The sequence below is a fragment of the Eschrichtius robustus genome, chromosome 3 (genome assembly GCF_028021215.1).
Source record: "Eschrichtius robustus isolate mEscRob2 chromosome 3, mEscRob2.pri, whole genome shotgun sequence".
NCBI classification, from domain to species: Eukaryota; Metazoa; Chordata; class Mammalia; order Artiodactyla; family Eschrichtiidae; genus Eschrichtius; species Eschrichtius robustus.
Window position 1 is genome coordinate 52,603,907 of NC_090826.1, and position 25,027 is coordinate 52,628,933.

The following is a 25,027-nucleotide window of genomic DNA, read 5'->3' on the forward strand; positions in this document are numbered from 1 at the left end:
ACCTCCTTCCAGTTAGAACTGCCATTTTCACCTTCTCTTTGATCATATTACCGCAAGCTTAATACTTTTCAGGAGCTCTTCAGTACTTTAACCAAGCTCAACGGAGCAGGTAGTGCTAATGCTTTGGGGGGTATTGGTGACAAGTAGAGGGGAAGATGCCTGGGGAAGAAGCATCTTACTGCCCTTTAGTGTATGGGGAATAACAAAGGAGGGAGTTAAGGATGCTAAATATCTTATAATGCTCTGGATAGTCCCATCTAATGAAGAACTAACTTTCCTAAAATGCCAGTAGTGTCCCTATTAAGAAAGGGCCTGCCAGACTGTTCAGTCTCATCCCTTTGGAATCGTCTTTGAAATATTAGGTGCCTAGGCATAGCATCAGCTTAATATTAGGAAATGGTACCCACTGCATTGGTCTCCCATGTCTACAGGTACTATGCTGGGGTCTCTGCATTATTTCATTCAATCCTTGCTCCAGCAATAGAGTAAGAAGTTGGGGCTCAAAGTGTTTGCATAGCTCGTGCACGTGGAGAAGGGCTGGGATCTGAGTGCACGTCTGCCTGGCAGCAAGGCCTAGGCTCTGTCCTATGCTGCCTCCCTGAGGAAGAGAGGCGGCCCACTTCTGTCTAGAGGTTGGCTGCCATCCAGGTGTGGAGAGCCATATGTTACCTCTTCTGCACAGTAACGCCTGCATTCTTTATATCACTGGCAACCCAGTAAACATCTGATAATGATAAGCCTGGCTACATAAACTTGTGGGTACACAATTGGCCTGCACTTTGAGTGTTGGGCAACAGGGTTCATGGAGGTGAACCACGGCCAAGCAAGAAATTTATAATCTCCTTCATCTTTCGTCTACATCAGACCTTTGTAAATGCAGTGTCCACATCCCTTAACGGGCTCTCAGGTGAAAACATAGATATCAGTGTTGCTCCAAGCTTGTTCTTTATTAGAATTCTTTATTACCTAACTTGAATGGCAAAGCCACATGAGTTCTGAAATTGTGGTTCTTAGTGGCATTCTGTAATTCACTGTTGGTCCCCTCCCCAACATTTTTACTTGAAAATATTTCAGATTGGAAGTTCTTTACAATAAAGTTTATTCAAAGTCTCAACTGATAGAAAAAAAAAACAACTTGTAACTTTTAGAATAATTATGTCCCTCAAGTGACAGCTAACTCACAGCTTCCACTGTTAAGTTGGCACTGCTTTAAGCTTGCACATATGAACAAAAATACAGTAAATTAAGTAGCAGTCAAGGATGGATCAAAATCATATGTATGGTGAAGATGTAAGAGGGAAGTGGTGTTAAAGGATACAAATTGTTTTCAGAACTCGTGGTTTTAGTGGTACTGATATGGAAGAAATAACCTTCCCACGGGCTTGTTTGGTGAAGGACACTTCCCTTTGACTATAAAGCTGGAGTTTCAGTTTGGGCAGAATCCACTGAGTCCATCATCTGGTGGGAAGGAAATCTACTGTAGTCAGATCTGCAGATCAGGGGTTTGTATGTATACACTGATGATAGTGATGCTTATAATCATGTCATCATCTGCTGAGCCCTTTCTCAGTGCCTGGGCCTGTGGAGTAGATATTCTTATCCATGCAATTGCGGACAGTGCCATGGTTGAGAACATGGGTTCTTCAGTTAGACTGCTTGAGTTGAAATCCCAGCTCTGTCAATTACTATCTGTGTGACCTTTGGCTTAGATGATGTTCTGTGCTTCGATTGCCTCATCTGTAAGATGAGGACAGAAGAGTACCTACCTCATAGCACTTTGAAGATTATAAGAAAATAACACATGAAAAGCTGAGAAGAATAGCTGGCACGTAGTGAGCACTCAGTAAACATTCACTAGCGTCACTCCATTGTTATTCTTCTACCCACAGAGAAACTGTGCCACTTTCCTCCACTTCAGTGTTAATCCTGCTGGTCTTTGGGGACGGTACAGGACATCACTTCCCTTCCGTGAAGCCTTTTTTAACCCTCCCAGACTAGTCTAGGACCCTCCTCTGTGCTCTCAGAGTCTGCTTCTACTACCAGGGCCTTTATCAGGTTGTATTGTAATTGTCCCAATATTGGCCTGCCTCCCCGACTAGACTGCAAGTACCTAAAGGTCAAAGATATACACCCCAATGACTCCCATAGTGCCTGGAACAAATAGGTATTCAACATATGTTGTCTGGATAAATTAATGAAAGTTTAATTAGCTTATTCAAGGTCACAAAGCTGGTGACTGAATGAGAACCATGTCTTATAAACATAAATAATAAGCTATGGACAACATTCCCCTAATAATAATAATAATACATTAAATTATGATTCAAGACTGACCATTACTTACAGAATATTGTCCAAATTTATTGAAACTCTACAAATTTCGGCCCTATCATCCTTTCAAACCTTTATCTACTGGGCATATACCCAGAGGAAATCATAATTCAAAAAGACACATGCACCCCAATGTTCATTGCAGCACTATTTACGATAGCCAGGTCATGGAAGCAAACTAAATGCCCATCAGCAGACGAATGGATAAAGAAGATGTGGTACGTATATACAATGGAATATTACTCAGCCATAAAAAGGAACGAAATTGGGTCATTTGTAGAGATGTGGATGGATCTAGAGACCGTCATACAGAGTGAAGTAAGTCAGAAAGAGAAAAACAAATATCGTATATTAACGCATATATGTGGAACCTAGAAAAATGGTACAGATGAACTGGTTTGCAGAGCAGAAATAGAGACACAGATGTAGAGAACAAACGTATGGACACCAATGGGGGGAAAGTGGTGGTGGGGGGGTTGGTGGTGGTGGGATGAATTGGAAGATTGGGATTGACATGTATACACTAATATGTATAAAATAAATAACAAGAACCTGCTGTATAAAAAATAAATAGAATTAAATTAAAAAAGACAACCTTTATCTACAGTAACACTTGCCATCTCCCCTGCTGCCAACGTATACACTTGGCTCCCTAGCCATAGGGTTATCCTTGTTGATCCCCATAAGTTTGATCACTTACATTCTCATCTTCTCTCAGACAGTTGTCAATATTTATTGAGCCTACAATGTAGAGGCCTGTGATGCTCTATGGATACAGAAATGAAATCAGAAGGTGATGACATTTGAATTGGGTCTTGCAGAGGTGAATCCAGTCTTCTTACTAGTTCTTCTTTGAAAGGTATTTTTGCTAAACTGAAGACAGGGAATTTGTTAATATTTGTTCCAAGTTCATCACCTAGACTTAGCTCATAGATTGGCATCAACAGATTTGTTGAATGAATGAATCAGGCTATAGAGAAAACTTTACGTTTATAATTAAAGCACCTTAAAACAACAACAACAACTACGTTTTAACTTCTCCCTAACCCTTTTGATAGCAGCTGGAACCTCAGAAATTGGCCATTGAGCTTCCTGATTTTGTCAAACGATTTACTATATAACAGAGCAGAATGCTGTTGGCCTCACCAGCTGTGTCCAGAAGAGCTCCATGTTCAAATTAGCCACAAATCATGTCCCTCGTGGTATTGTTGCTAATGGTGACATTGAAGACCTGAAATGCCTACATTAGTGAAAAATATATTATTTGGTGCCCCTGACAGTTTACATCTGAAAAGAAAGTGCTTTTCTCTGTGTTGGTTTTTGAGGGAGTAAACGAAATTAAACACACGTACGTATATGTACAGGTATGCATGCATGCACACAGGGCTCCCACCTGCCCTGTGACTGTTCTACAAACTGGGAAGATTTTATAGCTCCCCTAGTGTTACGGGTAGGAAAGGAGCTAATGGAGTGCACCTTGGTGATCACAAAGCAGAAGGACTTCCATGCCACAGGTACTGGGTAGCTGCCCTTGGCTCTTACTTTTGGAAAAATTCAATGAAGTATCAGAATGATTAAAGAAGAAAATGAGAGAGCTGGAGGAGCTGCCCTCCTTCAAAACAAACATTTGAGACAAAGGCACTCATTGCAATTCCTGGTTGGTTGACAGCATGTAGCCTGTTGTTGCTTAGTTTGGTTTATTTTCATAGTGTAGTTGGTTTGGTGCTAGCAATAGGGACTTGGGTCATTTTGCCCCTTTGTCTCTTTTTATTTCACCTACATCCTTTCGCTGAGAGCAGAGAGCAGAATGAATGTTTATTTTCAAACTTTACGTGTTACTTCATATTTCTGTAGAGTCTGTGGACTTGAGGTACAATGACACCGTCATGAACAAACAAACTATTTGTGGGGTTCCTGGGAGTTTATTAACAGTGAATGTATCTTCTCGGCAACAAGAGGAGATCAGAGAGGCTTGGCCAATATGTTCACGTACACATACAGACCAGTGAGCCAATATTTGAAATCAAGACTCTTCCAGAAAGTCCAAAATGTGTTTTATATTTATGGACCATGTGTAAGAGAGCCCCCCAAACAAAGCAAAACTTATAGTGTTTTTGATATAATTAAAAAAATCAAATTCTAACTGTAATATCTGAAGTAGATACTTGCATAAGGGTGAGAGGTAGAGGGCAGGACTGAGGAGGAAGTGAAATTTCAAAAGAATTGTAAGAATCAGTCCCTGGCTTACAAGAGTTTGCATTCTAATTATAGAGACAAATAAGTCAGCTCAGTAGTGGGCAAAATTACACAGTATCAAATACCTAATGAGATTTGTAAGACAGTGTTTATACACTGGAGAATATTTTTCACCGAAGGACCAAATGTCCCCCCCTTGAGGGGTGTTCAAAACGTGTGAGGGCATTTTTGGTTCTCACAAGGAGGGGATGTTGCTGGAATTCAGTGGTGGAGGCCAGGGTTGCTAAGTGTCCTACACAGCATACAAGGTAGTTCTGGACATTGGAAGGAATCCCTCTCAAAACGCTGATAACCCTGAGGAGAAACACTGCAGAAATTCGAAGAAGAACTCAGTGCTCTGGCTTAGCTAAAGCCAGGTCTAAGACGTACCTGGTTACTCTCTGAGTCATACAAAGGTTCTGTTTTCCCTAAAATCAAGGAAATGGACTGCATCATGAAGAGCTTCAGTGATCAAGGTCAGTAAAGGGAAACATGTTCATCATTCTTCTGCCTAAAAGGACAAATTCTTTTAACATTGATTTAAAGCTATAAGGAATTAAGACCCTTCCTCTAATGATGCTTTCTGATGGCTCTCTGTCTATGTTGAAGTAAAGAGCTGAAGTATGGGGGCCCTGGATTGAGGGTAGTTCATTTCAGAAAGGTATTTCTACATTCGATGTTAATATTTCTTATTTTGTAGGCATTTTTATGCCAGCCGAAGGATTTTAACGTTTAAAAAAGTTTAAATAGTTTTCATCTGAAAAATACTGAAAAACAAAATTAGATTTTTAAATACCTGTTTTCTAGAACATGCAGCTTGCATTTAGTTACCAATAAGAATTTTCAGCAAACCAAAATTCTTTAAAAATTCTTTGAAAAAATAAAATGTAACTGGCAAAATAAGTGTGCCATTTTTCATTCTCTCTTTAAATACTCCTAAATATTGTTTATTGAAAAATTAGGTAAAACTTGATCTACTGGAAGAAAATTGACCTAGGGTCCATTTCTTGGTTGAGTCTCTATAGTTATCACCCCCAAGATATGAAACCAAAATTTGTATCCCCATACCTAGGATAATGCTCGGCCCATGTAGATAGTTAAGGTGCATTTAAAGAATAAATCTATATTTTAAATTATTTTAGGAATTATAAATAATTATATTTTTCAAATACTCTGAATAAATATATTTATAAGTAAATATAGGAATCAGATTCCTAAAATTTGCACTCGGTTTATTTAGAACAATTGGGAGACTAAGTACTGCTTTTCTCTCACTTTAGAAAAACCTGAGAAATACTAGAGGATTTGTTTTTTGTTTTTGTTTTTGTTTTTTTTTAAACAGTGAGTCTGATGGCTTTGATTCTGAACTCCCTGTCTTTTAGCAAGGAAGTTTTTTTTTTTTTTTAATTAATAGACTTTTACTTTTTTTTTTAAGTATTTGTTTTTTTATTTATTTATGGCTGTGTTGGGTCTTCGTTTCTGTGCGAGGGCTTTCTCTAGTTGTGGCAAGCGGGGACCACTCTTCATCGCGGTGCGCAGGCCTCTCACTATCGCGGCCTCTCCTTGCGGAGCACAGGCTCCAGACGCGCAGGCTCAGTAATTGTAGCTCACGGGCCCAGCTGCTCCGCGGCACGTGGGATCCTCCCAGACCAGGGCTCGAACCCGTGTCCCCTGCATTGGCAGGCAGACTCTCAACCACTGCGCCACCAGGGAAGCCCGAGGATTTGTTTTTAATAAGTTTTTTGCTGCTTGCTTTAGAAAATAATTTCATTTCCACTCAAAAATTCATTATAAATAAAATTATATCATCATTTTTATTTGTATACACAACTTTTATATGGATATTACATTATTTACTATTCCACCTCAAAAGAACATAGTTATTTCTACCTGTTTCTTTTAAAATTTTTCTATCTGATCAACATCTAAGATATAAAGAATAGATTTATTGTTATAATAATAGCTATCATTTTTTGAACACATTCTGTTTTCTAGGTTCTTGGCCAAATATTTTAAATACATTATCTCATTATTCCTAGCAGCAAATTTAAAGTAAGTACAACCATTAGTGCCATTTTACAGCTACAGAAACTGAGGCTTAGGACATTTCGGATTCTGATTTCTGTAATATTTTCCCTACTACTATATGATATGTAAATAATACCTTGCAAATACAATTTTTGAAAGACAAGATGAATGAACATGTTGCCATATTGATCCCTTTACAAGAGAAAAGACACATTGCAAGTTCACCTTGGTTTATACTTAGCCTAGAGTGTTTTGTTTTTCTGATCACCAACAACTAAAAACTATGAAACTGAGTATGTTTGATAATTACTTATTTTACATTAGATATATAACTTATTTAAATGCAAAAGTAAGTTCGAAGAAGCTTGATAAGTGAGGCAGAACTAGCTTTCTTTTGAGTGAACTTTCAAAGCAATGGTAATAACTCGCTAAGAAGAATGGACACTGGCAGGTTTGAATCCTTGGTTGCAAGCTGACACTTTGAGGGAATGTTCTTAGCAAAACACTCACTTCAAGGGAAATTAGGTCAGGCTTCTGGAACATTTATCATGTGTACCTGTCACCAGCAAGACCCAGTCCTTAAAGTGAACTGAGATCACAAGCAATGATCCCTCCTGCTCTGGGTTGCAAAGGACACTGTAAACCAATAGTTCTACAAGTATGTGAGCTTGGCAGAAACTCCCATAAAACTGAAGCCAACGCCCATATAGTTGCTGTGGGAATTGAATTCCTTAATACTCTGTTTATAGAATTTTGAAACAGCAAATGGATTCGGTCTGTTCTGGAAAACAATCTGTCCCGTGGCTTGTTTGGAATAACATCTAGAGTTGCTATAGAAGGATGTAGGCAGACAACCCATGTCTGCTTTGGAAGTCAATTTCACCAGCCTCTGCTTGTCTCACACCGCACAGCCAGGTTGGTTTTTGCCCAACTCAGGGTATTATTTGCATAAAGGAAAGGCTACCTTCTACTGAAGCTAAGGAGTTGCTCATTTGATATAGAAACTAGAGTCATTAGCAAAATCCAGAGCTAGAGAAATTAGCAAAATCCAGAGCAATGGAAGGTAAGATAGAGTGTATGGTAAAACCAAAACAACATAAATGAGTCATAACTCAGTGTCCTTTCAGTAATCATGTGGCATCATTCGGGTGGTTTCAGAACAATGTCAGCAAGTATGGGGATCCCACATAGGAATTTGAGATTGCACCTGCATCAGTTTATGTACATTTCAGCTCAATGAATGTCATTCATTGAGGGTCTTATGGATCAAAATGACCGCATTCACCAAGCAGTGAAATCTCTATATCTACTAGGTTAAGTTACCTTATCTTTGAAAGGAAGTAATTAGTCATCTTTTTCATAAATTCTTGTTGGGTAAACATACCTAAAGATGTAACAAAAAATTGCTAATTTATATGTGAAAATGGTTGAAGAAAAAGGTGATATTATTAAATGTTTGTGTAGGAACCTACATTTATATCCCAAGAAGAATAAAAAGAATAAATGGATAAGAATAAATACTTCATTTCTGTGTTCCATTGTGATACATATAATGAGGACCCACCATATGCTAATCACTGTATAAATGGTGGAATTAAAAAGATGAGATAGATACAGTTCCTGCTTTCATTGAACTGCCATTTAAGTTGTGTCTGTGTGTGCATGTGTGGTGTGTGTGTGTGTGTGTGTGTGTGTGTGTGTGTACGACAGATCCTTAAACAAAAAATAATGATACCCTGCGTGAAACGCCAGAGGTTATTTTAAAACTCAGGAGAAGAAGTCAGGAACTTAAAGAAATTTTGTCTGTGAGAGGTAGCTTGTGAAACAAAGTTTTGTTTTTAACTAAGTCCTTAAGAAAGATGGGGCTGTTATAAATGCAGGCCCAGAAGATTTGAGGGGCTGAAAGGGGAGAGTGGGTATGGAAGAAATCTGCCAATGATTTCTTGCTGGAAGAATTAAAAAAAAAAAACTTTCATTATCACACTCTATTAAGCCAGGACCAGGAAACAATTTCTAATCAGCACTCTGATCTGGGCAGAGATTGTGCAGCCTTTTGTACCAGGCCTCAGATCTGTGTTCTCCATTCACACATGCTCACTTCCAGCTGTTGTCATTGAAATCCCACATAATCTTTCAAGGTCAAAGGGCAGTCACCCATGGCTGCTGCAGTTAAAAGGTTATGCTGATTTCTGTTGTCAAATATTGGCCCTTTTCTCTTCCAATCACTCCCATTCTACTTTTTCTAACAAGAAAAATCCAGGCTAGAATTGTATTACATGACTTTAAAGTCTTAAAAGTGTTCCCCCATTGTGCTAACACGACATGGCCTGAACAGTCTAATTCATTCTGTTATATTTCACAAAGAATTTTCTGCTACTTCTAAAATACTTTGTGTTTGTGCTGAGCCAGCAAACTTCAAAGTCTAGTGGCCTGCACAATTTGTGGCATGCCATGGTATCTGCAGAAATGTATAATATAGATCCTATAATTTAATAAGTGCTGTGAATTATGGCATCAGCAGCTAAGTAATTGCTGGGTGAGTAGGAATTGCACAAAAAAATGACTTTAAAAAAGATGGAAGCTCTTTGTATTTTGTGGTTCTAAACATTAACTAATTTTATTATATATTTAGAAAATGGCACCTACCTATTTGTATTCTTTTTTTCTTTTTGTAGTCTTGGACAAGTCATTGTAAGAGTTCTTTTAAAATATATTGCTTCAGTTCATCAATGATTTTTCTTTCCATGCTTGGTGAACCAAAATCAGTGTTAAGTGTCTTACAATTAGCACATGGCCCCTGGTCATCTTCTTTCCTTGTCATTGCATGTGTCCTCAGGTGGTTTACCAAGCAGGGCTCTCTGTGAATGTTTTCACAGCAATGCGAATTAAACCTAAAAAGGAAGAACAGAATGATGGGCATTAATTTTTTTTTTTTTTTCTGTTTTACATCCATAAACCAGGGTAGCCCTCGGGTGATACAGTTTCATGTCTGTTTCATTTACAATAATCAGTTTCTGATGTATTCAGAGAATGCATTTCCTTATTTTTTTTCTCCAGTATATGTAAGAGTTTATAAGCAGAAACTGAAGCTATTACAAATAGCTTGATCTGTTTGCAGATTAACAGTTGTTACTGTCCAAGTTTAGAGAAAAATTTGATTCAGAACATAGAAACAATAAGGTTGCTTAAAAACCCCTTTTAGTTCAAAACCAGGTTAATTAAGAAATACTTTTAAGTTTATGATGCATTAAGAAATAACAACATTAATTTTCAAATATTTATAAAATACTAATCTTATTATGCTAATATACTGGAACTTACTTTTTCCTACATGAAGCAAAATTTTCTTTCTTTAAATTTTTTTTTTTTTTTTACGGTGCTTTGAAAAAAAATTCCCTAAAGCAAGTGTTTCTCTGTTCTTGTACAAAGCTAATTTGTAGTTGGGTCCACTTGCAAAATATCTATTTCTGCTTATTATAGGTATAATAAATGTATAATTCTAAATGTTTAGGGGCAACGGGGAAATTAATTTGCTGACATGACAAAACAATGAAAGGAAGAATATTCAGCCTGGGGGAGAGACTGGGGCCGAGGGACTGTCCTCATATATTTGAAGGGTAGCAAAATGGAAGGGAGATTAGATTTATTCTGCCTGTTCCAGGGGCTAAGTGAGGTGAAGTTATAGGAAGGCAAACATATTAATGAATTATTTTTTAAAAATCAAACCTCATTATTTTATTAGTCTAAAATTCTTTATGACACAATGATTACTCCATTACTAGATGATCTTTAAGTTCCCTTCATTTCCAGTTCGTTCTGTGATGTCATGTATCCAGTATTTCTAAACATACAAATAGGTAAAAATCTTTCTTCACTTTTTATTTAGGCGTTTTGATATCTGTTAGACATAGTCCTTTAATTAAATGCTTAATCACTTGTAACTCAAACTCATAAACCCTCTTTATGTGAAGTCGAACCATGAAATTTAATTTAATGAAATACTACTCTTCCCTGATTAACTGCAGGAATTGGTAAAAAGATGTGATAAGGCCTCTGGGCTAGATTGGATAATCAAGTCTCTAGCATTATATTTGTTGGATTAAAATGCAATAAAATTCATTATATAAAGATAACTAAACAAACCTGTGTTCTAATCCTAATTCTGCCGCTGGCTGTGTGACCTTAGGCAAGTCAACCTCACTGAGCTTAAGCTTCCTTTTCTGTAAAATCAGAATATTGCCAACTACACAGAGTTGCAGGAAGAATTAGAGCTAATATGACTAAAGTGCTTAGCAGAGTGCCAAACACGTAGTAAATACTGAATAAATGAAAGCTATGGTTTTGATGAAAATTAATGCTACCTAGAGTTGTTCTATGGAAAAATTTTTCAGCTAGGTAGCTTAACTTTATAATACCTGTTACCAGCTTGATCCATTTCCCTAATGTAGATATTTTAAAGTGATTGCAAGTTAAGACGTGGAATATCCTTGAGCCTTGCCTTAAATGTGTTAATTAGCTCAGAGAGTTCAGATTCTGCTTTCCCCTTGGCACATTGGTACATAAACCAAACGGGGAAAATAGGAAAAGGAGCAGAGTAGTGTATTAACAGAACAACATTTGCCAAAAACAAATGGTATCCTTGTCAAATTATTTAGGAAATCGTGAGTTAAATGATATTAAGAAAGTTTGTTTATTGCAGGAACTTTCAGAGGCTTTAATATGTAATTTTTCCTCATCATTCTCCAAGGGTGGGTGTGATAATGTTTTCTGAACTTATTTTACTATGGAAATCTTTATTTAATATGTATTTGTGTCTTTGTTTTTAATTCGTTTGTGGTAGAGCATTTTGGGGGACTATTCTACATAGCACGGTTTGGGAAGTGCTGATATGAACCCTGATATGGAGGATGGAACATATCAGTATTTGGAGAAGAGCAGGTGGGACATCTTGGCTGCAACACAGAGAGTATGTATTTGGGTGGTATTGGAACTACTACCTGAAATGCTGAGAAGGTGTATTAGAGGCCAGATTTTGAAGGGCTTTAAATACCTAGCTAAGAAATCTAAACTTAATTCTCAAAGAAATCATGAAATACTGATGGCTTTATTATCAGACAAAACACACCAACCATCCATGCATTCTCTCCCTATTGTGCTAGTAGATTAAAGTGGAGAAAAGATACCTAGCCGGCATCACAAATTTCTTTGCCTATAAGGGCCTTACAGAACATTTAAATAAATAAAGTACAATAAAGGGTATTGGGGAGTGTGGTATATTTGTAAGCTTGCGCTCAGTTTAAAAACCTTTGTATGCAAAAACAAACAAACAAACAAAATTAGTACTCTGCTAGCCAAGCAAAATGTGTCTGCAGACTGAAATTGGCCCTTGGGCTGCTAATTTATGGCACTTTCAATTCTAAAGGGAAAGACTGGCACTTATGTTGGTTAGGTTAAGTACTAGGCTGCTATAACAGAGACCAAAAAAATAATGTGGTTAAAGTACATTAAAATCTATTTTTCTTTTTGTAACTGTTCCAGATGACAGGCTAAGTTGGCAGGGGTGTTCCACTTCACACCATCATTCAGGGTCCCAGCTTCCTCTGTCTTATTGCTTTCCCATCCCATGGGCTCTGTCTTTGCCTGCAGACCAAAATTTTAAAATTCGGGCTTAATGGATCAGTAGAAATATACCTCCACCCCACCTTAAAAAAAAAAAACAACCTGTTTTCTAAGATATTCCAAAATAAAAGTGTAGAAGGAAGATGTGACCGGACATAAGCTAAAATAATTTACATTGTACTTTAGAGGGCTACTAAATAAGGGTATCTCAAGGCGCTCATCTGAATCACTGAATCAGTATTCATTACACACCTAGAACCAGAGATTGTGCTGGGCCCTGTGGGCATTGTCAGATCAGGAGACACAGCCTACTCTTACCTGGTTTGTTGTAGGAGTGCTGAAGGGCAACAGGAAAACAAATCACTGTCAAATAAAGAGAAAGAGCCTATGACAGAAGGCAAGTCGAGCTGAAGCTCTACTCGACAGTATTGACTGAGCACAGCTGATAAGTATGGACTGAACTGGGGGGACGGGGAAGAGGAAGGAGCCACGTTCCCTCCCCTCACGCGGCTCATAAGCCAACGGGGAGTTCACCGAAGGAGGAATGAAAATTCCAGGGAGGAACAGTTGATGAGGTCAACTTTTCTTTAGGAGCAGGAGAACGTGAGTTCTGTGAGAACAGTGTCGTCGGGATTTAGCTCAGGGTCTTCATGTCACAGACAGTCCCAAGTACTTATGGAATGTAGATGGCCTGACCACGAGGGAGCTCTTTTCTCTTTGAGGAGCCCAGACCCAAGCATGAAAAGTCCCAGACATTGGCCTGGCTTACCAGTGACGGGACCATATTTACCATGGGAGAATAGACTAGAGATACACTCATCCTTCCGTATGCGTGGATGTTGGTTCCAGGACCGCCGTGGATACCAGAATCCTCAGATGCTCAAGTTCCTTGTGTAAAATGGCACAGTTGGCCCTCAATATCCACAGGTTCTGCACCCCCTTTACGGAAGGCGGGCTGTACATTCTTTGTGGTGAAATGACCTGTATGTTGCAGTTGACCTACATCCACTGGCCAGATGAGGTTTGATAATTTAGAGCTGAGAGCCTTTGCTCTTCCAACAGGACAAACAAACATACCACCTCATGTATAAACTTTCCTCCTCAGGTACGTTAACTCTGTTTCATGGACATTTCAACTTTCTTTAAAGACCAGCCCTCCAGATGGTTTGTCTATTTCTTCCCCAACCTCTGAAGGTTCTGCAAGGTTACCTGTGTCTCTGCAAATCAAACTTTTTTCCTTTAAGAGGTAGATAGATGTGCAGTCCCTTCATGAGATAAGATTTGGTTCCCATATAATGGCATTTTCCATAATAACTGCTGATATCATCAAGGTAAAGAGAGATGCTTCCCCTAACCACCCGTAACAGAATTTAGCTTTTTATATTTCTGCCTCTCTAGAAAGCCTAATCTCTCCCCACTGTGAGTATGACTGACTCCAGGTATTGAAACCTGTACTCTGATTGGAAATTCATTGAACAAGACTTCAGTGAGGGAACTATTTTAGCCATTTTATCTAAAATGAAAAAGAATCTGCTCCTTATTTCAATGTCCTATACAATTGCTCCTGAACAGTAGTTCAAAATTGGAGAGAGTCAGATCAGTGTGCAGTCTGGCTTTTCACCTAAGACATACTTAACAAAAGTATATGTTTTGCACTCATTTCTGAGAGGCCCTATTCAAAACATAAATCTTGGGACCTTTTGGGAATGTTTAATCAGCTTTCTATCTGAAGATCTTTTAATGCTAACATCTGAATTCTGAATTATGTACTTGAATTTGCCTTTTTATTGTCTTTTCTATTTTTCTCTCATCTTGCAATAAAGTAGAACACCAAGATTGGTGTTATTTCCCTGAAAGTCATTTTTGTGATTTGGTTTGTGTTAGTAAGAACGAAATACTAATCTGCTCAGGTTTGCTTAGTAATTACGCTAGCTGTGTCATTTTTTCCATCATTTCTCAGGTTTCATTTCTCGTTGCTATCTTCTTCTAAAGTTCATCACTGGGTTTCCAAGTAATTGGTGAAGGAACAAAACCAGTTTCATAGTCATTTAAAGTTACATGGAGTGTTTACACTGGCCTTTCCTTGGGGACATATTATAAACATGAAGTAGTCAAGGCAATCTGATAATCTCATGATACTGTAAAGGAATGGTTGCTTCAGAATTTGTGAAATAATTCTACTCTTTATTGTTATTTTTCTGACTATTGTACGTTGACATATATTTCATCTTCTAAATTACACATATTCTATTAAAATAGGCTTTAGGGGGCAGGTGGCTGGAAGGGGAAGGAGGATCCAATTGTTGTTTTTGCAGTGACTTTCAGGGTGACACAAAATCCTAGCTTTAGTGTGGGACTAGATGGTTTTTAGCCCCTTATGTCCATTATATAATGCTGCTCTTTATCTCTGTTTTTATTTGGTCTCCCAAAAATATTAACCATAATCACAACAATAGGACAACCCCAGACATTTGTCATCAGGGAAACTGATAGCACCGTCTCGATTGGAAGCTTTGTCTACGTGGTTTGCCCATCCTCTCCTTGTCCTGTTTAGTTGGGAGGAACTATTTGGATAGTTCATTTTAATAGTTTTCAGGTGCATGTTGGCTTGATTTCATTGCTAGAGGTGAGAGAGAAAAAGAGACAGAAATAAGAAGTTCGGTTAACGTTTTTATAAAAAAGGAAAGAAAGCATATTGAACCCAATTTGAGTCGTGTTCATTCAGAGACATGTCTGGAGTGCATGCTGAATACCAGACACCGCATTAGGACCTGGAGGGCTGGAGACACAGAAGATGCTCTCTCTCCCCGCAGAGGGCTCACAGTCTAATGTGAGAAAAAGACAAAATTACAATTCAGTGTGCTAAGTCCTAGGTTAGAGCTTAGTACACCAGGAGAATATTGAGAAAAGAGAAAAGAAGTCTTTGCCAGCAGTGGGGGTAACCAGGGAAGGTTTTTGATAGAGATGACAACAAAGCTGAGATTTAAAGGACAAGTAGGAGGTGGCCAAACAAAGGGTATGAAGGACAAGGCAATTCAGGGAGGAGCATGTATTCCCTTAGTCCAAGAGGTAGGGCTGGAAGAGAAAGACAAGAGATAGAAAATGAGCCTGAAGAGGAAAACAGAGGGGGTGTGGAGGTCGTACGCCAAGTGAAGGAGTTTGTACTGAACCCTGAACACTCTGTGGGGCTCTTGCAAGATTTCTGACAGGACAGTGAGTTCTGAACGCTTTGCGTTTATCTCAGATTCCTCAACACCTTGTTCTTTTCTACCTCAGGGCCTTTGAACATGCCAATCCCTCTGCCTTAAGAGCTCTTCCTCCTCCTTTTCCGGGCTCTCTCCTTAGTATCTTTCAGATGTCAGCTCTTAAGAGAGACCTTCCTTGACCACTGTTTCTAAAGCTTTTCCTACTTGTTTCCTTCATACTATTTATTCCCTTTATAATTTTTAAAATAATTCATTTGTTTTAGATTTTCAGCTGTGCCTAATCCTAGACTGTAAATTCCCTGAAGGTAGGGACTGTGTCTCAAACCCTTGGCCCAATGCCTGGCACACGGGAGGTGCTCAAAGAGTATTTGCTGAATAAATGAATGAATCATCAGATTTGCGCATCAGGGAGACAGCTCTGGCTGCAGAGTGAGGAGCAGATGAGAGGAGAAGCCAAGACTGATGACAGAGGATGTAGGAGGTTGTCCCATCATGCTGGTGAGAAGTAGGAAGAGCCAGGGCCACAGTTGGAAGGGAGAGATGGAGATATACATGGAGTGAAGAAACAGTATGAAATGGAATCAGTGGAGATTCGTTGGATGTGGCTGTTTGTAAAAGGCAAGATTCAGGGATGACACCAAACAGAGAAAATGAGATGAACAGTGGATGGTTCATTGAAGTAAGGAATTCAAAAGAGTAAGAACAGGTTTTTGGAGAGAAGAAAAGGAACTTGGCTTTGGACATGTTGGGTCTGAGGATACCCGTGGGCTATCTGGATAGAAACATCTAATAAACATTTTGATTTATGGGTTTGGAGCCCAGGAGAGAGATCTTGGCAAAAGATAAAGATTTGAGAGTCATTGGCCTATAGATTCATTCATGCACTGATTCAACAAATATGCACGCACTTACTAACTGCTGTGTCTCAAGTATTAAATACAGTGGTGAAGCAAGCAAACATTTTTCTAGTTTCACAAATATCACAGTCAAGCCTGGTAGCTGATATCATGGAAATAAAGAAAATAACATAGGGAATATATATATAAGGAGAGATGAGCACAAATGCTGGAGAACACCAGCATTGAAGAGATGGACAAAAGAAAAGGAACAATCAGGAGAGGATGATGGTTTGAATGGATGAGCCCTCAGGTTTCCCCCTCCCAAGTCCTCATGCTAAACTAAACTAAGTCTTCAAAATAGATTGGTTGCTTTTTCCGGTGGCAGGATTAAAGTACGTTCACATTCACTCTGTTCAGAAATTCATTTTAAGTCGTCCTTAAAATAAGGAATTTCACAGGTTGGAACTGAAACAAGTATCAGCCCGCAAGCAAGTGACGCAGACAGAGATGAGCAAGAGCTGGAGATCAACCCAGATTTTCCCACTCAGCTCTGAATTTCCTTGCTATTGTTATATGGGTCTTAAGTCAAACTTAGCGTACATTGTGGTTGGATTTCCTTTGTTATGGTCTGTGGGATAAATGTGATGTTAACATTGTCACAGTAGAAAGAGATATTATGCTGTTTTGCCAAGACTTCGTTAGAGATATTTATTTATTTATTTATTATTTATTTGTTTGTTTGTTTATTTATTTATTTATTTTTACTTCTCAGTTCTTTTAACCCAAGAGGCAACACCTCAGGCACTTACCAAGTAGAAGTCAACTAAATACCTGGGTGTGGGTTGTTTTAAGAGGTGAAATTTCTTTTAACCCAAGAGGCAGTACCTCAGGCGCTTACCAAGTAAAAGTCAACTAAATACCTGGGTGTGGGTTTTTTTAAAAGGTGAAATTTCTTAGGCACTTCTTCAAATGAATTTTGCCTTTTTAAAAAAATTGTGGTGTATCTACATGATTCTTTTTTTCTTTTTTTTATTAAGATATAATTGGCATAAACATTCTGTGAGTTTCAAGTGTACAACACGATTCAATTTGTATGTATTGCAAAATGATCACCACAATAAAGTCCAGTTGACATCCATCACCACACATCGTGCCATTTTATTTTTAAAAAGCAAGTTCTGATTATTGCATATTCTAAAAATTAGAGCTGCTTCATCTAAAATATCATAGATTGTATGTTTGATATAAAAATTGACTGAAAATTGTCTTTTAATTCTCAGCCAAAACATCTTTCTTATGCAAAAGTCCAGTGTAACCAAAAGAAAAAGAATAATTTGTAGGTCCATTTATAATTCTACAAAGCGTGGTGATTTTTTTTGCATGTGTTTATGTGCATGATATTTAACAAATTTATTGGTGCATAAACTATGCCACAGGTAAACTTGCTTCCTTTCAGTAGTGGGCAAAATCTTGCTTTTATCAATAACATAAATCTTATTTATGGATTGTTTGTTGTTCATTCAGACTAGTCCAGTTTCTTACATTGCGTTTCTTAAATGTATGTTTCTTATTTCAAAGAACACTTATTTTAAAAAAAAAATCCCTTCAGCCAACTACTTTTCCTTGACCCTAATTTTAAAGCAGGAGATTACACTAGCCCTATAAGCAGATCCCTCAACTAGATTCTACCTGTGAGACTCAGAATCAGAAAACTTTAGAGGCAGAGAGGGAAATGACATTCGTAAATTATGTATTCCTTGCCATTTATAAATATGTTCCTGTATATACCATAAAAATAAATAAGCAGTTGACAATTAGATGTAATATCAGATATCTTAAAGGAAATTAATTATATCCAGCAAAAATAAAGCAGATACAGAAATCAGAGTAAGTCATTTTGAACAATTAATTTATTATCTTTTCTCAATAAGCCTCAACCCACCCCTCCACAAAAAACTCTTGTCTCAAAACAAATATAAAGTTTTATTTGTGCTCAAAAGAATTTGTGTTTATGTTTCAAGGGTTGGGGCTTGTCTTTTGCAGTCTGACTTCTTAAGGATTCACGCTATGGTGCCTGTAGAAATGAAGGGGGAACATCTTTAAATCTTGTTTGGTTTGAAGGAATGGATAGCTAATCCCGATCAGATGTTTCTTTAGAGAACAATGTTTAAAAACTGTTAGGGAATTTAGCTATCCTAGCTGATTCTTAGGTAGGCTGTTTTCATCCCAGTTGTGAAGGTCTCAGAGGTCAGCCAAGGTAACCATTTATTTTAAATCGTCTTTTGTTTCAGATTTCCTGTTGAACTTTTTTTTTTAACCATTTCAAAAATCACCCAGTTGTTGTGTCGTAGCTTTCCATAACCTCCAGATTCAAAGATTCAAACCAAAAAACCATCTATGCAACTAAATGACTATACCCTCCTACGTGACTCTAACTAGAGCAGAATATGAAATTAGACTTCACATTTTTTAATCACAGTGAAACTGATATTTGAAATTCTCTTGTCAGATGTCTTCTATTTATGACACTTCGCTTCTTTTGTTTTTGTTTCCCCAGGACATTTGGGCTTCCAGGACAGTTTTGTCACATCAGGGGTTTTTAGTGTGACTGAGCTAGTAAGAGTGTCACAGAGTAAGTATAATTTTGCTTTGATTTGGTACAGATTTGCCTTGGGTTTGTGCTTACCTTTTGCTTAGGCCTCCTAAAGACATAAATACCTTTCAGAATCTCCTTTTCATACTCCCACTGGAAGAATTTTGCCACGTAGTTTGTTTGACAGCCAAGAATTTAGATCAGGAAAAATTAATATCATTTTAATGTGAGACATAGGGAAAGAACTGAAATCCTGAGTGTCTCACATAGTCCCTAGTGTGTAGTGTGAATCTGTTTTAAAAAAATTGAGGCTTCCCGGATTTCTAAGAAATTCTGAGTTTTAAAAGAATTTGTTTTTGACCTTTAAAGAATGCTAATGCCCTTAGCATGAGTGACACTGTGCAGCATGATCATTACCAGCTTGTCAATAATCACCAACAACAGTGAATTAAGAGTACCTGTCACCACCCTGTTCCATTGATCAAAGGGTCATTGATTGTATTTTTGCTATGACATAATCCAGACAGTCCAAGGAGAAAGTATAGGATTCTCCCTCTCCCTCCCTCCACCCCATGTAAACACACACCCCCCCCACACACACACACTGTTGCCTTCCCACAAAAACATCTCTTTGTTTTTATTTAAAACCATACCTATATTGCCCCTGAAACTAACATAATGTCATACATCAATTATACTTCAAAAACCTAAAAATAATAATTTTCATCATGCTTCAAACAACCCTGCAGGCCTTGAAAAGATCATAGGCCTTAGGCATTGTGCCTATTGGGCTTAATGGATTAAAATAAAAGTTTCTGGCTAACATTAAAAAAAGCGTATCTACAATGACTATGGTGTTCTAGGTCCCAATACCAAGGGAAAATATACTAAATATTAAAATTTTATTTTTTTATCCCCCTTCAACTTCAAAATACAACTGGTGGATAAAATTTACATTGTTGAAATTGGTTTCAAGTTGCATCAACTTCTTTGTGGAATGAGGTGGAGTAAAAATAAATATTTTTATTTCAAGTTCATACCCTCCATTCACTGTATTACAGTCTTGCAAGCTTGACCGAGTAAGCAAGTCAATCTCATGACAAGATGTCAGGTCAAGCAAGCCAAGCCATCCTGATCTCACAGGCTCAGGTTCTGTCTGTTCTTACTTCTTAAAAATCCAGAAAGTGGGATACAAGGTGTGGGCAGGGGATCTGAGGGTGGAGGGAGAGTCTATCCTCCAAGCACTGTGCTAGGTTTTCATGTATGTTACATAAAGTTAATCCTTGCAATAAACATGTGAGATTAAGAAATTACTCTCATTTTTACAAATGAGTTAAATCGAGGGTCTAGTTAAGTCATTTTTCCAAAGTCAAACAAGTGGGTAAAAGGTTAAGATAAGTCTGTGTAGCACTAGAATCTGTACTCTGAGACTAGCCCAAAGGAACTTGAAGAAATCTACAACCTGAGACTAGACAGGGAAAACAGCAGGAAGGTAACCATGGGTGTTAGAATTCTACAGTCGGGAACCCTTGGTTAATGCTGGGATGTTCTGGTGTAGGGGGTCAGAACCGTAAAGAATGAAGCATTATGAGCAGCAAGTTATGACTTGGAATGGCGAAGTTGCTGCCATGTGATGAAGTGTGCTTAGAGTACCAACCAGCGAGCTGCAGAGAAGATTGCCTTGTTAACCTGGAGGATATATACTGCCCTAGCACAGCTGATGACCCAGTTATTTGCCATAGACAAATAAAAATGCATTTGTATGTATATTTTTTTACTTTTTTAAAGATTTTTAAAAGGTGATCATCATCGTACATTTTTCTTGTGATTTTAATAATAATAGTAATATAGAGTATATGTATTAGAGTATAACTGTCCTAATGGCATTACTGGGGCACACATTCATTCATAGAGCCCTTACTGGGATCTAATCATAGCCTTCATGAGTGAAAAGAAAACCCTTTTAAGATTGGTGCACAAGACCTTTTTTATTCTACCCTTGCTGCTGTAATACGTACCTTTAGTCTTCATTACTGTCAGTGTCCTGAGGCCTGGGTGTTTGTATGTGAAGGCCCACACTGCTCAGAACCATCCCCAGAATCTCGTCCTTCTTCCACTGTCTCTGTGTCCCTTTAAGGTCTTCTATCCCAAGCCTTATCAGTTCCAAACTTGACTAGATTTCCATTCAGTCTACCACACGTGGTTGCCAAGGGAATTCTCAACCTGCCTTCAGGATTGCCAGGGGTTATGGCCAGACCACACACTGAATCCACAGAGGGACCTGGTTTGTTTCCTGTCCCTGTTTAGAGGGCTGTGCTGCTTATGCCTGGCATAGTATCCTTCGGCTCTTGAATGCTTTTCGATTCTGTACGCTGCTGTGTAATTGCTCTAGGACTCACGCACACATGCCCTCATGCTGACTGAAACTGTTTGGCAAGAGTGGGACTGGGCTGTGTCAGCCGAACCATGACTTCTGGCCAAACTGCCATCCAGAGCCCCCCTCCCTCCTGCAGATCTTTAATCCAGGTTTGTTCAGGGTCTGTGTCTCAAGATTGCCTTGGCTGATGAGGGAAGGGTCCCCCAGCTCGTGTTTCCTCACCCACACACCTTTCTGAAAGACGTAACACTCAGACCACAGGATGGAGTCAAAATCCTTAACCATTCCTTACGGCGCTGCCCACCTCCCCACGTTAGAAGAGCTAAGCATCCATTCTAGAGGTGCAGTGGACACTTTTTCCAGATAAGTGGGGCTGGAGTACCTTCTGTAGCCTTGAGATAGAAATAAGCTAACTGGCATGTAAGTTGATTAAATGCATGATGTTAGCCCTGGTAGGAGCATAATGTAACATATGAAAAATTACAGTAGCCAGCATTTATCACGCATGCACCAAGCACCCTGCATTGTGCTATAGGCACCGTTCAGTCCTCCCATGGTTGCCGTTATTGCCCCTTTCAATAGATGAAGGAGTCGGTGACGCTCAAAGTTAAGAAACTTGCTCTTTTCACTTTACTGTACTCAGCTAGCTGCCTGTAGACATTTTTGTCATGACCTCTCCTATTAACTGCATTATAGAACTAAACAATCCAAAGATTCTGAGCTTTTATTAAATTATCATTTCTTATTAGGGTTGATAAACTTTTCAATTGTTAATATGTGCATTAAAAAAAAAAGTTTAAATGATTTTCAGGTAAACCAAAACAAGTAAAATACTTAATTACAATTTTTTTCCTGGATTTGTTTTCAGGTTTGGTTTTTTTTTAATGAATAGACTTTCAATATCGCTTCCTCCCCAGTTTCCTCTATGATGGACATCTTTTGTTAGTGTGCTACATTTATTATAATTGGTGAGCTGATATTGATACATTATTATTAACTCAAGTCTGTAGTTTACATTAGGGTTCATCCTTTGTGTTGTACATTCTATGTGTTTTGACAAATGTATCCACTATTACAGTATCATACAGAATAGTCTATTACAGTATCATATTATTACACTATTACAGTATCATACAGAATAGTCTATTACAGTATCATATTATTACACTGTCACAGTATCATACAGAATAGTCTATTACAGTATCATATTATTACACTGTTACAGTATCATACAGAATAGTCTATTACAGTATCATACAGAATAGTCTATTACAGTATCATATTATTACACTGTTACAGTATCATACAGAATAGTCTATTACAGTATCATATTATTACACTATTACAGTATCATACAGAATAGTCTATTACAGTATCATATTATTACACTATTACAGTATCATACAGAATAGTCTATTACAGTATCATATTATTACACTATTACAGTATCATACAGAATAGTCTCACTTCCTTACAAATCACGTGTGCTCCAACTAGTCATCTTCCCACTCCCCCAACAAGTGATCTTTTTACTCTTTCTATAGTTCAGCCTTTCACCTGGATGTTTCTAATGGCCTCAGAGTCCTAGAATTTCTTCCACTGTGCTGCACATTTTTTCTTAACTTCCTCCCGTCTATCCCAGCCCCACCCAGTCCCCCCAGTCACACCTGTGACCACATACGTGGCCCAGAAATTTCACGCTAATGGTGGCCTTAGCTTGAAAATGTTCCCTCTTTCTGGATCTTTCGAATTCAGTTTTTAAATTTGCTAATACAAATATTGACATTCCCCAGGTTTCCAGTTCGTTTCTGTTTTTAGTTTTCCTCCTTTCAAATTTAATAGAGGAGGGAGATGCTATTTCAGTATTTCCTCATGAGGATTCACTGAAATAACTGTGCTAAGTTTGTTGATTATAATCGTGTTACTACAGGGTGGCCATGGCCGAGAAACTCAAGAGAAAGCTGCTGGCTTAGCCTTGCACATTCAGAGGTGAGGGTCAGGCGACAAGTTTGCTTGACATGAAATCATCCTGCTCAGATGCACGGGGCTGTTGGAATCAGGGCCTCCTGCTGCAGTCTCCCACCAATTTGCCTCTTACCCTTGCCTCCTGCCTGCCTACCTTTTAATTTTTTGCATCATCCAGACTCCGTGAAAGGCAAGAAAGGAGAGTTCTGTTTCTCTTAGCAGCAAAGAGAGTACTGTAGCATAAAAGTAAATGTATCTTCATTCTCCTCCTACCTTTTCCCCCATGTGCTAGGACCATCTGAAAGTAGTTCTGGTTATTTATTACTTTGTTCCGGGGGAGGGAGGGCGACATACAGACCACTAGACACGTTGCCAGAGAGAGAGAGAAGTCTTCTCTGCTCTGGGGGAGGGGGTTTATAAGTGCTAACGTTGAGGTTCAGAATCATTAAAGTTGTTTTAGCATAAGACTGTGAGGAAAGAGACAGGAACCATCTGTTGAAATGGCTCTTACATGATGCTGCATTTTCAAACAAAGCCTTCTAGAAGCATTTTCAGATGGGTCTCTTTCCCATGAAGTTGCTACAAAGAGAGCCCACTCTACTGGTGGCTAAATGATGCTGCTTAGATAGCTCTCTGTCAGCACCCTCTCTTGTTTATTTTGCACCAGTGTTTGCCTCAAAGTGTGTGCTTTGAGGCTGTCAAGTATCCTTCCTGGTATGCACCCAGAAAATCCTCCCGAAAAAATCCACTACTTCTGCCCATATCCTTCTAAAGTGCTGACTCTTTTATTTGAAGTTGGTGGAGTGACTCTGAAACCTTAAATACTTCACTGGGAAAGAGGAAAACCGCAAATACACACAGGCCATTGTGACTCTGGCCTGACGGGTTCTAATTTTCTAGCAGTGGTTTGTACACCCGAGCTGGCTGCAAGGGTTAAGTAAACTTCGTGGCTGGGTATGATTTCATGGCCCTGGAATTTTGAAAAGCCAGGGTTCTCAGTACACTGTGGCCAGCCTTAGAGTCTTTGGGTGTGAAAACCACTCTCAGTTACCCAGACTGATTCTGGGTTCCTGTTGCATTGCTGCAGAATCTATTAAAATCCAGCAGCTGAATCGTCCTGGCTCTGCCACAAAGCTAGGCTGCTGGGTGGCTACAGGATTCCCGAGTTGTTTGTCAATGGAGAGTGGGAGTGAATGGAGCAAGGCATATGCCTCAGCCTGGCATGAGGTGGCACCCTAGTGGCTGTTTTCTGCCTTAGAAATGTGCACTCTTTCTGTATTCTTACACGAGATTTGTCATTAAGATCCAAATTGCAGTTCATTTGTAAAATTCTTTCTTAAGTTTCTAGGTCCTTTGTGTGTCTCTGGGGGCCCATATCTACACCCTTGGATTTTCTGACCAGCAATTTAGTAGGAACTATTGGCAATAGTCTAACCTGCCGTAATGGCGCTACTACAACAGAATTAACTCGGCTCTAAGGTACAATAAGGAAACGAAGATCTTTGGTAGGGACAAGCCCAAACTTGAAAATTACGAAACATTCCTGCAAAGAAGGACTCATGAGGAAATTGGTGTAGGATAAGGGATTCCGGATGTCCTAGTCCTTTGGGGTGCCATTTATTTGCCAGATTTTAGGTCTTTGTTAAAGTGGAATAGATTTGAAACTTTCTTTTCTGAATAGGTGGCCTGTTGGTTCACCTTTGATCATGGCATTGGAAATTATTTTTAAAAATCAGGTTATATTCTTACGCAAGCTCTTCTTTCGAAAGAAACCATTTGGGCTTGAGCATTAAAGGAAGAAACAAAAAGATTATAATAAAAAATACACTGCAGC

The 25,027-nt window shown here is 38.6% G+C and overlaps 1 protein-coding gene across 3 annotated transcripts in view; it reads left to right on the forward strand.

The window, feature by feature from the left end:
* NFIA (nuclear factor I A) overlaps positions 1–25,027 on the forward strand; it is a 372,641-nt gene that overhangs the window by 215,371 nt on the left and 132,243 nt on the right. For all 3 annotated transcript variants that reach the window (XM_068539995.1, XM_068539996.1, XM_068539994.1), the window contains exon 4: positions 18,816–18,890. In XM_068539995.1, the coding sequence (XP_068396096.1) occupies positions 18,816–18,890 (75 nt within the window). The remainder of the gene's footprint in view (positions 1–18,815; positions 18,891–25,027) is intronic.